Below are 18350 nucleotides of genomic sequence, written 5' to 3'. Positions count from 1 at the left end.
GAGCGGTCATTTATCTCTAATATTATTCTAACCCAAATTTATAGGTGTTAGAATTTTTAATGAGTTTTTATATTAAAAAATTAAGTTAATTTTTTTTAAAATAAAATTTAAGTTAATATAATGAGAGATTCTCTAGCCATTGAATCAGCAAATTTTTCTAATCATTAAATATGCGTACTTTTTAATTTTTACGTGAGTTTATATAAATTTAATAAATATAAAACTGGGCCTACTGGTCCCTAATGTAATTATAAATAAGTACGAGTACGACCGTTCATGCTCTTAAATAAAGATTTATGTGCAAGTCATAGTCAACTTCCTACAGAAAATTAACACTGTTAGAATTGGCTGTGGGTGTCATTGCCACATATTTTTAAAATCAAGAGGCTAATTGCGAAAATAAAAGGTTCAGGGGATATATTCCAAAAGAATGATGAGTTTAGGAGCAACAGTGCAAATAATACTTTCTTTCTTATGTGTGGAAGTGGTAAATTTTGTTGACACGTGGCATCAATAGGTTGAGGGTGCAAATACATATGGTGTAACAAGCAGCCCCTTAGCATATCTTCTTTAGACATACTGATAAAAGGAGTTTTAACACTTTTATATAGAGCGCCCGAAACAAAAACTATTCTCCACGGTCACGGTCTCTCTCTCTCCTCTCTCTCTCTCTCTCTCTCTCCTAAACCCCCCGTCTATCCTCTCTGTGTGGATTTGGGAGTGGCAAAAGTAAGATGATGAAACTCTCTCGTCTGCTGTTAAACTCCTCAAGGTATGTGTTTCCACACTACTCTCTCTTCTTAATATTTTACTCCATCTTTTCATTCAATTTTTGTTCCTTCCATCGCCTTCTTTCGTTTCCTTTCCTTTCCCTCTACTCCACTCCCCACAAAAACAAAAATGTCACCTTTTGGGCTTTTCCAGGGTTTTCGAGAAAGACCACAAGATGAACGACTTTTGTAAACTACTTAATATTCTTACTTTCGATTTTTTTTTATTAAAATTTTTAAGCTGTAGACTCTTGTTCTGCTTTACCCATGTGTGTTGTGATGGAGGTCTATTCAAATTCTGGGTGGGTTTAAGTTAATTTTACTCTACTCCATGCTTCTTCAACTTTTGTCCCGTATCATTGATCAAGTTTGAACCTTTTTGAGTTTTATCTGTTTTAGTTCTGCCTCCTCACCGATTAAATTAACCTACAGTACTACCCCAAACAAAGAAATGTGTCTATTTATTGAGTTTGATAGAGGAAGTCACGGGAAACCATGACAAAATAAAAAAGAAGACATTGTATTTCTTTAAGGGTAAAATCTAATGGAGTTATATATCAGCACAAAAGTACCAATAATGTGTAAATATTGGTGCTGTATAGGGACATTATACAGTATCATTTTCTCAATCTTCATTTGCTAGTCTCATTCTCTGTTCACGGTTTTCAAACTTTATTCACTCTCTGGATATTTATTCAACCATTTTGATGCTTGCTTTCCGTGTCTGTGTGTGTGTGTATGTATTTTTTTCATGCTTATGTTCACGCTCATACAATTGGCTCAACTTTTCTGTCAACATTTCTATGAGACGACGGAGCAAAAAGATATTAAAAGAAAAAAGTTCTCCACATGACGTGATTGGAATAGATCTATTCTTGAATAGGGTCATCAAATTGATTTTCTGGTGCATGTGATTAGTTGGAATTTTCTGTTTTATACTGAAACTACTACTAGGCGTCCTTCACTTCATAATAAGTCCACCATTCTTAATCTGGAACTGAAAGGAATCAGGAATATTCACATAAAACTGCCATAAAGCTTCCGTCTTCGTTCGTTTTCATTTCAGAAACCGCGTCAATGTTGGTTTTACTACACTTTATTTCCTAATGGATGGTTTCCCTTTTTTTTTTTTTTTTTTTTTTTTTTGTCTTTTGGAATGGGTGAATGAAGGAACCAGTCATCTAAAAACCTGTTATATGGGAAAGATGTCAATCTAAGTGATGGGTTGCCATTACATTCTTTTACTTCTCGTGCTGGAATTTCAACTGCTGGACCTGGACAGACCCTTGGCGTTAAAGGTGAGTCTGTATTTCACTATAGTTTTCACGTTTTAGCTATTCCATTTCTTGCCCAGATTGATGATAAAGTGCGTTCTATTATCTGTCGTTTTTGTGTATGAGCTTGCAGGAAGTATTGCAGCTCCTTATACTGTTTACAAGGGCAAAGCTGCACTGTCTGTGACTCCAGTTCTCCCAACGTTCACTAAATTGGATGTGTGTTTTTTACACTCTTGTCATTCCCTCCCCTCTCTCTATGAACTTGATTATTATCATTGTGTTTTTTCCCTACGTAGTCCGGGTTGCGTGTAGTTGATCGCCATGGTGTCATGATGTTGAAGTTCATTCCTGCCATCGGCGAGCGCAAGTATGACTGGGAAAAAAAGCAGGTAACCTCTTTAGTTCTTTCTTAATTCTTCTTATGTTTTTATGCTCATCCAAATGAGTTGACAGTGTGTAGATTATATTTATTGCTGTTTAATTTGCTCGAAGAATGCATATAATTAAAAATCGTACTTGGGGAATTTTTTCAGCTAGAGCTCTGAGCTCTGTCTTTCTCTCTCTGAGCTCCTGTGTGGCAGCTTTTTATTGATGTACTATTTGGGCATTCATTTTGTAGCTTTTTGCTTTGAACGCCACGGAGGTTGGATCCTTGATAAGCATGGGTTCCAACGATTCTTGTGAATTCTTCCACGATCCTTCAATGTTGTCGAGGTTAAATTCCACCATTCTCTTTCAGATGAAAATATTCTTCCACTAGATTTAAAGCTCGGATGGTAAATTAAATTTGCTTTGTCTAGGATAGGAATTAGAGTTCACATTTACGAGGTAAGCGAATTGAGATAGCATTTCCTGTTCATTTCACCAATTCGAATTTAGAATTCGAGTTTTGCTACAGTAAAAAACTCTCAGATCAGTCACATATAACTTTTTTGTTACAGTAAAAGGCTCTCACATAAAGTCACATCTCAACTCAAATTAAAAATTCGAATCAGCGAACTAAAACGGGCCCTTAATATTCAAAATTCAAACATACAAGCATGTTAATTTGAACTGAATGTTGATAGTTTTGGAACAAAAAAGTAACTTGTCTGTGGTATTGATGAAGGAAGTTGTAATAGTGCAGTAATGCTGGTCAAGTGAGGAAGAGCTTGTCAATTAAGCCTCATGCAACCGGTGGTGGTTACATGATTTCTTTGAGTAAGAAAAGTGCTCTCTCGTTGTGTTTGTACTCGGATTTTCTTTTTTTGAAAAAAGAAGTTTTTGATTGAGCATATTATGAAATATATATTGTTTTTTGGGTGGCAGCGGTTGTGAACAACATTCTGAAAACAAGAGACAACTTTGCTGTTCCTTTCACAACAGCAGAATTTGCGGTGGTGAAGACAGTTTGCAGTGTAAGAATGCCAAATTATAACGTATTGTTTCTTTTTTTTTCCCAGAGTTAGAACACTTGTGATGATCACCACACATGTAGTAGCAGTAGTAGTAGAATAAAAACGACGCGCAGCAGTGAATAGCATTTTTCGACGAATTTCAGCACTGGAAATGTTGAAGGCTTAGTTTAGTTATGTTTGATTTTTGATGGTGCAGTATGCTCTGCCCCACATATTGGGATGGGATCGGTTAACGAATAAACTGCCAAGAGATTTGCCGGAAGCGCATGCATCGAGTTCCAAGGTTGATCGCCGAGATTTAGATACAGAGTGGGATAGATGATTCTCGTTGCTCTTCTACTCATGTACTCCTCAAGGCTCAAATTGTTTTGTGTTTGTTTTTTGGGGACAAAAGATTTTGTTGTTTTGTGGGCAACGCATTAGGAAACTGATTTAATAGGACATTTATGCTATGCCCGATTAAATGATGCTTATTGACTGTCAAAGTTGAACAATCTCAATCTCATCAAGTTTCTGAAACTCCGTTTTCTATTTTAAAGTCAACCAACCTAAATTTGTCGACTTTTAAGAAATCAATATCATTCATGACTCATGATGCTGTAGTGTGCTAGTCACGGCGACTTTTTATCTTTTTTTTCCCCTGTTCAATAGAGAACGAGGCTAATTTGTACCAAGATTTATTATTATTATTATTATTATTATTATTATTATTACACACCATCATTACACCATCATTACTTATCTAATTACTCCAGATATGGGGGATATATTGTAAAACTCAATTTATTTGGGGTCAATTTGTAATTTTTTAAAGACTTAAGAGTAAAAATTTTAGAAATCTAGGTCAGAATTCAAATTTAAGAGAAATGCGAGGGTCAAAAATAAAAATTTTGACAGTCAGCATGCCTAACTTGTTATTTAGTGCCACTTGGGCGTATCCATCATTCTCACCAATCAGAAACCGTCATTTTCCCTCTCTCTTCATTTTCTCTCTCTTTCTCCACGCACAGCCGACCCACCTCTGGCAAGATTCCAGCGTTCGTTTTCCACACCTCCCAGCTCGTTGGAAAAATCTTATCGAGCTGAGTCTGGATTGGTGTCTTCTAGCCGCCAACTCCGCCGGACGACGCCACACTCGCCGGCTAAAGTTCTGAAAAACACTCAAACTTTCGATCGTGATATCTTCGTCGTCCGGTGTCCGATCGAGGTGATTCCGGTCCCAATAGACTCAGAGCGAAGAGACAAAGAAAACTGTACCAGCAGCACGGCTTGATTCTGACCGGAGCGCCGCCACCTGTGGTGGTCAGATTTAGTGCCACTTGGGCGTATCCATCATCCTCACCAATCAGAAACTGTCATTTTTCCTCTCTCTTCATTTTCTCTCTCTTTCTCCACGCACAGCCGACCCACCTCTGGCAAGATTTCGGCGTCCGTTTTCCACACCTCCCAGCTCGTTGGAAAGATCTCGTCGAGCTGAGTCCGGATTGGTGTCTTCCAGCCGCCAACTCCGCCAGACGACGCCACACTCGCCGGCCAAAGTTCCGAAAAACACCCAAACCTCCAATCATGATATCTTCGCCGTCCGGTGTCCGATCGAGGTGATTCCGGTCCCAATAGACTCAGAGCGAAGAGACAAAGAAAACTATACCAGTAGCACGGCTTGATTCTGACCGGAACGCCGCCACCTGTGGTGGTCAAATTTCTCGTTGCCGTTGCTCTCGGATCTCCCTCCTCCGGCCGCCGTGAATGACACCGCCCAGCCCATTAGCTTCAGAGGGAGCCGGCGAGTCGTTCTGGACCACCAACCGTAGTCATCGCCGCCACATTGCCAGAAAATGAGCCGCCGCCGCCGTTGGATCCTCGTGATCTTGGTGTCAAAATGTTCATAATCTCACGGGTAATGAAAGCCCTCAATCAATTTTGAAGATCCGTGGTTGAAAAATAAAGATTTAAAGCTCGAAATTCGGCCGGAATTGAAGATCCCGATCCGAGTGGTTAGAGGCCGAATTTGGTAAAATTGACATCACCATTGGATTCAGAACCATCAATTTTTTTTGGGGGGGGGGGGACCCGATCCCGCCGCGGGATTCTTCTTCGGGAAGCTCCGCCGCCACCGGTGGCCGGATTCTGGCGAAGCTTCGTTTCTCAGCTTCCTGACTTCGGATTGGCGATCTGAGACCATATCCCGACTTGTTTCGACGTGCTGAACGCAATGGCAGTGTCCGTTTAAACCAATTCCACTTCGTTTTAGAAGTCATACGGTACTGATTTGCACGCGGATCGAGGCAAAGCCGACCGGTGGGACAAAGACTCGTTCGTGGTTTAAAAAATTCGAGAGTTATTCCTAGCCGCCCACAGTCCCTCCGGGATCCATTTTGAGGTAGGGGTCCTATTACTTAACTTTTGTGGAATTTAATTTAATTTAATTAATTTTGTTAAATTTGATAAGAATGAAATTGTATATTAAACTTCTTTATTATTGTTATACGATATGACTTGAACAAAGCCATTAGGGGGCCCGTCCTGTAGTGTACAGCGTGGCCAAGAGATTTGACATAATTTTGGAACCTGACACAAAAGCATGGTTAGGAGAATGTAAACCGAACACGATAGTGAGATAGTGTGCTAACAGTAGGTGTGGCCGTTCACCACCCCTGGGTGTGAACCCGAAAAGGTAAAAGAGTAGAGAGGTGATGACGCTCTCCGGGGTTGAGAATCCCTAAGGTTACTATACAGTGGTTGCGTCTTGGTGAGGGCCCGGAACGACAGTTCGCCCTTGCCCATGGTTCGAGAACTGATCTGGTAGGGACACCGAGATAGAGCTCCTTGCTATCAGTGCCTCCGAATCACCGCGCCCTTCGAGAGTTTTTTGTCACGAGCGTACATATTGGGTTATCTAACTCACTATACATAAAACATAAAAGCTACTAACCATGTAGGTTTAATCCGGAAAAACAAATAAAACTAAAAGTGAGTAATAGTTCTCCTACTGAGCATTTCATGCTCACCCCTTTTCTCTTCCCATTCCCCAGGCGGTGCACAGTGTAATCTTTCAGACGAGGAGTAGACGTCTCACAGTGCGCAACGTGTTGGAGACCTATCCCTTCTTTCAACCTTCTTCTTCAGTTATGTAAGATTCTAACTGTGTTGTTTTCGACAGAGATGTGTCTGATGATGATTGTATCATTTAAGTATTTTATATGGTGCTATACTGTGAATTTCTGGTTTTATTTTGTTTTGTCGATTTGTGATTTTTAATTATGAGTTTTTCGTTAAAAGTCTCATGGGCACTTGTCGTTTATATTTTGAGAATTATATTTTATTTTTATTTTTGTTTGTCCCTCATATTTCTAATCTTATTGCATAACACCACCTAAGGGTGTTACATACATACCCATATACTGTTAAACCTCGTACAAAGGAATCTATTTGTTAATGTGGTGATGATATTGAGAAATAAGCATTCATGTATTTAGAATTTAATAAACGTTTGTACCTCAAATGTTACCTTATTCTCAATTAATGGTCAATTTTGACTATGGAAAAATCCTAAACACCTTTAAAGGGGAAAAAATTAAGAATAAGAAGAAAAAACACGAAAAAGTTCAATATTAAAAAACTATGAAGAATATTTAGGGTTTTTTAACACAGTCAATAAAAATTTAACCCCGAAAAAAAAATGTATCGTTTTTGCATGAAATTGAAAATAAGAAGAAGAAAAAAAGTGATAAATTGAAATAAGGGATGGATTCGTGAAATCTCAATCGATTGAGTATTTAATTAAGCTCTCACACTCACTCAGGAGCCCTTCTTCTGGCTGCTCTCAAATCTCAATCTCCGGCCTCCCTGCCCCTGGTCGGTTATTTTTGGTGTTTTCTTTTTAAAAACGGACGGACCAAAGTGCAGAGTGCAGAGAGTGCAGGTGGTGAGGATGGAGATCGTCCACATCCCAGAGAAGCTCCCGTTCCCTCCCCACCAACAACCCACCGGTCTACTCTTACTTCCTTTATTTCTTTACATACACTAGTTAATTGTTATATCATATTTCATGCTTTCTTGTTCTTCATCATCATCACATTTTTATGTATATTTATATGTGTAAACAGTTGATGTATTCGCTGCACAGCTTGAGCCTAAGCTTGCCAATACTCTTGTAAGGTTCAATTCTCATCATCCCCTTCCTTTCTTTGCTTCTCTTTCTCTCTTTTGTTTCTCTTTCTATGAATTTCATCCTTTTCATTTTTGGTTTAGGCGTTTAAACCAAATTGCACCCCTTGAAACTCTTCGCCATGTCAAGCGAATCCGCAAGAAACTTCTACAAGCTCAAGATGGTGCCTTTTTTTTTTTTTTTTTTTTTTTTTTTCCTTTCTTCCCCATTTGCTCTTATTTTAAGATAGATAAAGAGATAAAAATTTGTATTTCAGTTTTGGATATTGATAGAATCTCATATAGTATGTATTTATATATATTTATTCTGTGTACTGATTTCAATTTGATCATATTGGGTTATTTCTGCCTGACCTGACTTTACAGGCAAAACAGAGCTATCAGTGATCTTATGCGTAGCTGAAAATAACAATGAGTTGTGCAACATCCCAAACGATGTACAGGACCTAATCACTTCCTACCAGTTGAGCCCTTTTCGAACGAAAGTGGGTCTTCCTTTTTTTCATTCTATCTTATCTTGACGCGCACTATACCAACTCAGTAACCAATTTCAACTATCTTATACGATACATATGACAAGTCTCTTGCTTTCTTTTTTTTTTTTTTTCTTTTTTTGATTGATTATCTTAGATTTTATGTTACAACTATAAAAATGTTTTTCCAGAAAAATAAAGTAGATCGTGCCATTCAATTTTTCTTTTTAAGACAACCATATAAAAGTTTTATCTTGTAGAATCTAAATCATGAAAGCCTAAAACTCGTATTCTGTCTTATCCTACTAAAGAGTTAACATTTCACCATGTAACATGTACTTGTTCGTTTTAAGTTTTGTTTAGGTATGCAAATATGCTGCCACATCAAAAGAAGAGTGGGAAGAGCAATGTAAACTATGGCCAACATCATATCATCCTCCAACTTAGTAAGATATGCTATCATGTAGAAATTTCTTGTTTGTTTCTATGTTTTTGTCTTCTTTTGTGTATACTACTGCTTTTTTACTCATTAATTTACCAACGATGTGTCATTTGGTTTATAATTTTTGCTTCTCCGTGTTTTCTGATTCACCCTCCAACAGTAATATTGACGGTATCACGGGATTCAGTGAAGAGGACTCTCAATCAATTTTCAGTTTCATGAACGCTGCTATTCAGCTGGCAAAATCTAGTGGTCGCTCGGTAACTGTTTAACTTATTGAGTTATTTTCTCTCCCTGAGCTAACTTATTGTCTGTCAATATCTTGTACTATTGATAATAACTTCAAAACTGCGTTTTTCTCTATGGGGGGCTGCATTTAATTCTCTGAAACTCTTATATCATTTAAGGGTACACGGCTCGTCGTATTTATGGTACACCACGTGTGCTAGTGTTTGTGCTTTTGTCATAAGGTTTTCTTTGCTTCATCTCTAGGTTGTCAATGCTGCACTTATAGTGGATCCTTCAGTTAAACGGGTAATTTCTAGTGCATGCGATCAAACTTGCTCTTGGGATACTCCAGAAGACAAGAATGTCCTCAAAACCTGCTGCTTCAAACAGCCAAAAGCCTTCAATTCAAATACTGATTGCGAGGGAACGGTGAGCTGTAAAACTCTGCATTCCAACGGTTTTCCAGTTGAGGAAAAGCAGCTATATGCCCATGTTTCTTGTTTATTTCCGTGGGGATGGGCTGAGCAGCAAGCACATATGGGTTCTTGTCGTTGGCACCCTTTACGACACGCTGCTATTGTTGCCATCGAGTCTTCTGCTGCCAGGGACCGGCACCTTTTTCCCAATTTGTGTGACATCCAAGACAAACCAGTTGATACGGATAATGTGCAATCTACTTCCATGGGCTCTCTAGCAAAAAGACAAAAGACAGATTTTGAAAAGGTATACTTAATTCTTTCTGCTTCAAATGAGACCTCTTTCTTTGGAGAGTTTATAATAAAACCTACACAGAGATGGTCTTTTCGCTCCACCACTTTCAGTAGTTTCTCTTTTGAATTCTTTTTGCATGAGTATGAAGGAGTAGAGGATGAGCGTTCAGATTGCCTTTGAATCTCACATTTTGCTTCCATTCACATTGGAAGATTGTTTCAACTTCTACTGAGGCTTTCTGGTTGCAATATGATTCCCAGTTTCATGTAAAGCCCTTGTAAACGTACTGCAACATGTGTCATCCTTTCTCGTACTGTTTTGGTTTTGTCCTCGGTGTCTGTGGCTTGAGCCATAGTTTGAAGCATGTGAAGCATCTAACTAACACTCGATAACTGCATGAGCAATGATGTTTTCTTTGAACAAATTGTTTGAACTGTGTTTTGGTTACTTATAGGAAATTAGGAATTGAATTAACATGTTGGATTTTTGTTGTGCCATACAGGTTAAGGGTGATGACATCCTGGACTCTTGCGGGGAAGATTCACAATCTCTATCAGCTAGGCCTTATCTATGTACTGGTTATGACATCTACCTTGTTTGGGAGCCATGTACCATGTAAGCCTTTTGTTTTTTTTTTTGTTGTGCTTGCTTCTGAATAATAGAGGCTTTCGTTGTGGCTTTCTTTTATGGGCCTTATTTTATTTGCTCTTTGGAGGATTTTTTGGTAGGGTACAAGAAAAATAACCCTCAAATTGCATAAAATCCATATCATAATGAAAAAGTAGGCATACTTGATGAAAGTTGATGAAATTTTGAGAGTCAAAAGTCTGGTTTGGTATTGTTGATCGCTTCTACATTTAGTCTTCTACGACATTCAGTTTTCTTATGCTTTGGCGTTTGCGTTTTTGTTAGGTGTGCAATGGCCCTCGTTCATCAGAGAATCCGGCGTATGTTCTTTGCTTTTCCAAACTCGAATGCTGGGGCACTAGGAAGTGTTTATAGACTACAAGGGGAAAGAAGCTTGAATCATCACTATGCTGTGTTCAGGGTTATGGTGCCTGAGCAAGTTCTCGATACAGCCGTAACTTGCTGACTGCAACTGCTTACAGCTCTCCTAGTAAACGAGACCCAGAAAAATTTTGTATGAGATGTCTCTGGTTATATTCTTTAGGAAATTCTTTTTGTTTTTGGTCCCAATGATTCGGAATTGAGAAAGCTGAAAAAGGACATATAGCCTCAGCGAGAACTGAGCTCTTCGAACTATGACTGCAAATTGACATCAGAGGCAGCCCATACCTAGGCTGTGACGCTTCTGTCTGAACTTCATTTACAACAAGGGGAAGACAATTTATGGAGAATGGGGCAAACTTTTTTAGTTTAGCATATATAGAAACTAGATGGTAATAGATCCCGGATTTCTTATTTCCCCTTCATTTTTGGATTGTATTATATTGATTCTCGATTATTATGTATCATTTTCATTTATTTATAGATGTCAGTTTTGAGACAAATTTCTTATGTTATTGATTTATTCTACAAGATGAATCGCTAATTAAGCAGTTTGTTTAAACGATGTATTGAGCTCAGAAAACTTTGAAATTGACCAACTTCCCAGTAAAAAAGAACATTGGATTACTTGAAAGTTTGGCTGTCTTTTATCTGAAAACTTAAATCAAGTCCTCGACCAAAAAACAAACTTTGTAGTAATAATAGTAGTAATAATAATAATAATAAAAGAGGTCTACTTCTAAGTGGATTATAATGGATGAAAGTTGGACATTCTTAATTGAGTGCTTTAAGTCCGTACCACCGTTGTCAAATTAAAGATGAAGATAAAAATGAGATGCGGGCAAAGGAAAAGGCCCATGTGATTAGCTGTATAGCAGTACAGTAGGAGCAGCATGTTACAAAATGCAAAGTGACCATTTGAATGACTTGTGGAAGGAACAAACAAACAAACAAAAAGTCTCGGTAACTGCAGAAGGGCGTGGAAACAAACACTCACAATAATGATTCTGATAATCTCATAAAATTCCACGTACAGAAAACCTATGAAAACTGTACAGTCAAGTCTCTAAATCTGATGTTGCCGAATGCATATTATATCTCCAAGCGCATCCCCACCAAGCAGATACAAATTCCCAATCATTCACAAACTTCACTGTTGCTTCTTCTATTCACTGTATTTGCAAAACAACCAACCCCTTTTAACCAATACAACAATTATCAGCCGTTCACCGCCATGATTACAGGAATTTCCGGGCAATTTTGGAATCTTGATTAGTTTTTGAATCATTCAACCATAGGAAGACTGTAAAGTCCCTCAACGGATGCACTTGATACCGCGACAGATGAATAACCAAATCGTAAATAGTACTAGACAGACGGCAGCATCAATAGCAAGCACAATACGTACTTGACGCCGCCACTTCTTCCGAATGGTTTGAGAAGTGGATCTGATCCTCATCGACCCCAAATCCTTTTGCAGGGAGATTGAAGAACCTGCTCCAGCTTGGTTAGAAGAATCTAAAGTTGCTGAAATCGAATCAATATTAACTCCTCTATCGGTCGATTTTCTGTGCTCCTCCAATTCGATGTCTCTCATTCCAATAACATGATCCTTTGCCTTCTTCTTCTCTTGCTTGGAAGACTTGCCCAATAAAGGAGCTTTCGTAGAACTGGAGACTTCAATTTGCCCATTTGCAATACTACTCGGTGATGGAGACAGACTGGCGTGAAGTGACGGGGTCGCACCTGTCCAAGCACTACTACCCGCCTGAGAAACATTCTGTAAAGAGGCGATCAAGCGGCGGATAACAGGAATTAAATGCTCTTGCACAGAGATAGAGTTCATATTGGACAAACTTCCCCTTGACCCCTTTCTAGCAACCTTCTTGTATTCGTCTCTAAAATCCTCCAGAAACTGAAGAACCCCTGTATTTCTGACATTGTCATCCACAATAATGAAATAAACATAGCCATCTTCAATGAGAAACCCAAAGGTCCTCTTCCCCATTGTCTCAAAATACCACTTATGAAAAGGAGGAGTGCTCTCCAAGCACAATGAAACTAAACTATCCACCTCATGATCTTCTCCTCCTCCGCCGCTATAAGCGTAGAGAATCCTGTTTCCCTTTGCTACACAGCAATAGTAAACCATATTTCGAACCGAATCCATTTCTAAATCGATCAAATTCACCACTTTCAAGTCTCAACAATCACAATTCCGCGAAGTAAAAAACGCATGAAACAGAGTTGAATCTCGGGTGGGGCTATCGAATTAAAGCTGTGGGATAATTTAAGCAATGAAGATTCTGCAGAGCATAAAGCTAAGAAGATCTCCAAGTCCAAACGGAAAGGAATATACTGGCGGGCGTGAGCTACAAAGTCAGAAAGCGTCTAAAACGTACCAATACACTTGTTCAGCTAACTACTCCCTCATGCCAATCTCGTTTCTATTCTGTAAACACAAAGAAAATCCATCAAAATTAATTTGAACAATCCGTTTTAGGGTTTTCAAGATTGCCTCTTGAAAAATAAATAAATAAATTTATTTCAAACAATTGGCACAAAAATGCTGGGTGAAGCATGGGAAAGTAAGAACAAAACGAATTTAGAATCCAGACAAATTGCGATAAAGCCGATAATAAGAAGAAGATTGCTGAAATGAAAAATCCGAAACAAATAAAAGGTGAAAACTTTTCAAGCCGACGAGGATACAACAATCACTCCCTGCTAAGTGCTAAGAGGGTGAAGAAAGGAGATAGTCTAAACCTCTAATTCAAAACCATATATTTTCTGATCAAATAATTAAAAAAAAAATCCCAGAATTTATGGGTAGCCAAACAGAATGATAAGTATTAATATAGCATACCTGGAGAAGCTGTCGCAAACAGAGACATCTTCAGAGGCTGTGTGTGTGTGTGCGTGTGTGTGTGTGTGTATATATATATATATATATATATAGAGAGAGAGAGAGAGAGAGAGAGAGCGCTTCCAAAGGAAAGGAAGTGATGATTAGAAAGGAGAGGGGGTGATGGGAGTTGAGGGAGAGAGAAGTAATAATGGGAAAAGTGTTTGGAAATTTTCTTTCGTATCTTTTTCACTTGTAGTGTTAGAATTTTAGACAGACTACTTTTGACTGCTCAAAAATATTTCGTTCACTTTACTGATTTGAGTTTATAATTTGAGTTAAGATGTGATTTTATGTGAGAATTTTTTAGTGTAGTAAAAAAGTTAGATGTGACTGTTTCTGAGAGCTTTTTACTGTAGCAAAACTCAAATCGGCGAAATGAACGGGGCCTAAATTTTTGCTTGATTTCTGATCTAATTTGTTTGAAATTTTTGGGCCGCCCGTTCGAGCCTAAGAAAGCCGTGAATGGGCCGTGAGTTTGTATTTGGCTACCTAAGCTCGATCGGGCAGCCCGAACCAATCTGAAATGCCTATATTTTTTAATATTTTTTAATTTTTATAATTATTAAGTTATTTTGTGTTAAAATTATATAAAAACTAAAATCAACATTCAACACAATTTAATAAATTAATTTTGTATATTAATTTTTAAATTCGTAATTCATGATTGTCTCGTTAAAAACCTTACCAAGAAAAATTCAATTGGGATAAAAACTTGGTAAGGAAAAAAAAGTGCAATCATTTTGTGACGAATTATAAATTTTATAAACTTACAAAGTTATACAATTACAATATCAAACATAAATACATATTTACAAATTACAAATTTACAATTTAATTTGAAGCTGAAGGATCGTCTTCAAAATTAAATGTTAATCTATTAAATTCATCAGTCAATTCTTGACTTTCTGACGAAATTGTATCTTGTAGACGTTGATCGGCACGATCCTAATCCTTAATGCAGACCAAGGCTTCAACAATGTCCCTTTGTTATGTGTTTCAGCGCTCCTCAAGTATTCATCATGTCATACTTAAGGTTTGTTCAGATGAAACAGTGGAGACTGGAATCGAAAATATATCCATTGGCAATCAAGTTAGGATTGACCAAGTTAATGCTCGTGCCCTCCACTATTGAACTAAGTCAAACGATTCTCTAGTATCGTCGGCTACTAAGCTCTCACTGAGATACGCCATAAGCTCGTTGAAGCTACCGCCACCGCTGCCACCTGTTGATGAAGATCCAATCACAGCTTCTGTTTGAATTGTCTTCTTATTCTTCTTCTTCAACCATAAAACATTCAAAAATGAATGCGGATTTTCATCTTGTTGTTGTAGTTCCTATACTCCAGAGTTTGTGCTTCTAAACCTATTTTCATATTTACTATAGATCGAAAATATTTTTTCCTTTATTGTTAGAAATTGGTTCGAACAATTGATACCTAAAAATTCATCTAAGTTTTCTAAACCGTCTAATTTTAATCTATGATCAAAAATAGTACCTAATCCATACAACAAATACAACTTAGACCAATATTTTTTAAAGTTTTTTTCTATAGAATGAATAGGAACTTCTAAGATTGGGTCCGCCCTATATTTACTAAATAAAATATTAATTCTTAAAAGTTTACCTAAAGCTAAAAGTGATGTTGTATAATATGTTTCACTAAACTTTAAAGTAACTTCATGAAAACTACCTAAAAATTGATAAGAAAAACTTCGGTAAGTTACCAATCATATGCGTCTAAATGCCATACTCCTAATTTTGCACACATATAGTTTGTTATAGCATCCTTATAGGAGATGCATTGTTGAATCATTATATAAGTTGAGTTTCATCTTACAGGTATATCTAACGTTAATGCTCTAGGAGGTATATTTAATGCTTGTAAGAACCTAAACCAATCTTCTTGTCTTTGGTTACTACCTTGAATCCATGCAAGACTATCTCTAATTCTTTTAATGTAAGTACCCATTTCTTTTAAACCAGATTTAACTACTAAATTTATTACGTGGCATGCACAACGTTAGTGGAAAATAGTACTGTCACCGAATAAACTTAAATTATTTTTAAGGAACTCAATTGCTTTTGTATTGACACTAGCATTATCTAATGTTATAGCCATTACTTTATCTCTTAATCTAAATTTATCAATTACATTTAAAATTGTATTATATATTAAATTCGCGCCATGTGATACTATCTCAATTCCTTTGATATATAATCAAGATGTCAGTTCCTATCTAAATTTCTTAGCTTTATTTTTTTATTTACTTTAATTTTAATTTTCTTATATTCCTTTTTTTCAGTAAAAAATCAGTAAAGTAAACGTAAATAAAAAAAAATAAGATAAGAAAACAAGAGAACTGTGAATTTTTTAACAATGCATTTTTATGTATCATAAATCTTTACTGAATGTGACATTGGATCTATAATTTTTTTTTTAATAAGAAATTTTCGATCTAGTAAACTTATATGTAAATGACTCATATATTTAAATACCAGATGAATCAATGATTCAGATTCAATAGAATTTTTATAATTAATCTACTTCCGGATCAACTCATGGGAGAGAACCAAGATACTTTAATTTCTTATATTTTCGCAAACATGATCATACATTATATATAATACACACTAAGTCGAATTTATGAATATTCTAATTTGTATGGTTAATACTACTTATCATTCATACTACTTATTCAACAAATTCGATTGATTGATACGAGTTGATTTTCTATTACGATAATTGACGAAACAATAATCCTAAAACACATTTAAAACTTAATATTCTCTTATCTAAATCAAATCTTTTAAAGTAATGTCTGATTACAGCTAAATAATCTTTATTGACAATGGCGGACCAAATATATACCGTTAACGCAATGCACCCGCTAGTCTAGTGTAAAAGGTTTATAATGCTTCTTTTTCTTTTTTAAATAATTTTAATGAATCTTTCCTAAGAGTAGTTTTTGAAGTGAATTGTACATTATGATTATGTACAATTTTAATATATTGTTGCTAATTAGGATGCTATACAAAACTAAGTGGTTGATCTAATGCAGCTATCATTCGCGCAACTTCTATACGATCTACTTGCGGATCATATTTTCAAGTGGTTAGACCACCGGTTGCGCGATCAAAAGATAATTGCGTTTGGCGAAGTTTGAGTCTGCCGGACTGGCTAAGCTTTTAAAGACACTTTTCGGAGTATCTTCTCAAGTGTGTGGTGCTGTTAATAGTGTCACCTTGTAATTTAGATAAACAATATTTACACTAAGCTATATGTTTAGTGTTACCTTCATTGTCGATCTCCTCAATTGTGTCGAAGTGATCTCAAACTGTCAAAGTGCGCTTGCATTTCCTCCTGGAGGTTGTAACACTTGTAGACGCAGTCGCACTTGCACTCGCCGCTTCTCCACACCCACCACCATTGCGACCACGACCTCCAGTACATCCACCAGGGCTCAGATTAGTAGATTCCTCCGTAACAAATTCATTAGTGGGAAATTGCCCTTCTTCCACGTTGTGTTGGGCATCAACATGAATACCACTATAACTAAAAGAATCCACTATAAAAAAATGAGAGCCATTTGAGAGAGAGAGCTTTAGGATAATGTGATAGTTTTTAGAAAAATTGTAAGAGAGATTGAGAGAGATTGAGAGAGATTGAGAGAAATTGAGAGAGATTGAGAGGGATTGAGAGAGTTTGAGTGAGGAAAATGTGTGGGGGATGGGGTATTTATAGGGAAATTTTTAGGTTAAAAAATTAATTTTTTTTCCCAAATTCGGATCCAATGGCTAGTTTTGTTTTCGCCAGGTCAGGTTCAGGGCAATGGTCAAAAAACTAGCTGTTGGGGTCGGGCTTTTTGAGCTTCGGGTCAGGTCAGGCTCCAACGGTAAAAAATTTATCTGTTGGTCGGGTTTCGGGCTTCAGTTGGCCCTGACTGGAAAAATTTCGGCGGACGGAGATAACACGGCAACAGACTCTGGTGACTTGATCATTTTCGGGCTGCCCAAGCCGGCAAATGGGCCTGCCCATCGAGCCTGAAAAATTCTGGCCTCGGGCCGGCCTGTTGGCCCAAAATTCCAACACTATTCACTTACTTTTTTTTTTCTTTTTTTCCTTTCTTTCATGTTTCATTTTCTTCTGTATTATTAGTAGACCTTTCTACCTATTGACTTTGACTTCCTTAATTCTCATTTGGGTTTTTTTTTTTTTAAACAAAAGAAATCTAATTTTATCTTGCTTCTTATGCCTATTTTTCAGTTTTTGAAAAGTAAAAATAAAAAATGAAAATATATTTTATTTCTCTTTGGTCATGGTTGCTTTTCTTCTTTTTTTTTAAACCGAACACGGGATTAAAGTCGTGCCTCCCTTCAAACTTAAACCTTACCTTTGTTTAATTCATATAATTTGACGTAACGATCATCAATTATAATCATACCACGTTTGCTTCATTTGGCCATGTTTGAAATATTGTTATTATAAATAGGAAAAATTACTCACACCTCAATGTGAGACCAATTTAACTAAACTTAATTACTCTTATATCTATTAACACTCCCTCTAAGATGATTAAAAATAGTTTAAAGCTGCGTTTGATATTGCTTTTCGCTTCCAAAATCAACTTCTACTTGTAGCAAAAGCTGATTTTAATATTTTTTATAAATCTCCTCAAAAGTGTTTTTTGAAGAATCTACAGTCAAAATCAGAAGCAACCCCAAAACAACTTTAGCTTTTAGATTGTGCGATAATCAACATAGTACAATTAATGAAACTTTCATAATACCCCTAATGAAATTTAAAATTTACAATCTTCTCAATCTAAATTTAAACTCATAATATAATATAATAATACAATAATATAATATAATTTAATATAATGTAATAGTAATATTGTAACAAATAATATCATAATTATATTAATAACTCTAATATTATTATTTTATCATATAATATGATATTATAAT

At 36.6% G+C, this 18350-nt stretch overlaps 3 protein-coding genes across 4 annotated transcripts; 2 read left to right on the top strand and 1 right to left on the bottom strand.

Annotated features, from left to right (window-relative positions):
• The first annotated feature begins 650 nt into the window (after window positions 1–650).
• Window positions 651–4050, top strand: LOC21395849 (single-stranded DNA-binding protein WHY2, mitochondrial). The gene is made up of 8 exons (XM_024175853.1): window positions 651–772; window positions 1941–2068; window positions 2178–2263; window positions 2344–2436; window positions 2667–2761; window positions 3174–3247; window positions 3356–3444; window positions 3641–4050. The coding sequence occupies exons 1-8, from the start codon at window positions 735–737 to the stop codon at window positions 3764–3766; spliced, it is 729 nt and encodes a 242-aa protein (XP_024031621.1). The 5' UTR covers window positions 651–734; the 3' UTR covers window positions 3767–4050.
• A 3152-nt stretch (window positions 4051–7202) lies between these two features.
• Window positions 7203–10888, top strand: LOC21395848. 2 transcript variants are annotated; one of them, XM_010113759.2, is made up of 9 exons: window positions 7203–7433; window positions 7551–7602; window positions 7696–7775; window positions 7978–8096; window positions 8448–8530; window positions 8687–8786; window positions 9019–9477; window positions 9968–10080; window positions 10378–10888. In XM_010113759.2, the coding sequence occupies exons 1-9, from the start codon at window positions 7376–7378 to the stop codon at window positions 10556–10558; spliced, it is 1245 nt and encodes a 414-aa protein (XP_010112061.1). In that variant the 5' UTR covers window positions 7203–7375; the 3' UTR covers window positions 10559–10888. The 2 variants fall into 2 exon arrangements, with proteins under 2 accessions (XP_010112061.1, XP_024031611.1); XM_024175843.1 differs by having other exon boundaries at window positions 7354–7433; window positions 7551–7597.
• A 382-nt stretch (window positions 10889–11270) lies between these two features.
• LOC21395847 (phytolongin Phyl1.1) lies at window positions 11271–13525 on the bottom strand. Its single transcript, XM_010113758.2, has 2 exons — window positions 13340–13525; window positions 11271–12925 (listed from the first exon to the last, which is right to left on the bottom strand). Exon 2 carries the CDS (start codon window positions 12641–12643, stop codon window positions 11789–11791), a length of 855 nt encoding a protein of 284 aa, XP_010112060.1. The 5' UTR covers window positions 12644–12925; window positions 13340–13525; the 3' UTR covers window positions 11271–11788.
• Window positions 13526–18350: the final 4825 nt, after the last annotated feature.

Source organism: Morus notabilis, unplaced genomic scaffold (assembly GCF_000414095.1).
Source record: "Morus notabilis unplaced genomic scaffold, ASM41409v2 Scaffold544, whole genome shotgun sequence".
In the NCBI taxonomy this organism is placed as follows: domain Eukaryota; kingdom Viridiplantae; phylum Streptophyta; class Magnoliopsida; order Rosales; family Moraceae; genus Morus; species Morus notabilis.
The sequence above is the reverse complement of the archived record's forward strand: the minus strand, read 5'-3'. Positions and strand labels throughout refer to the sequence as shown.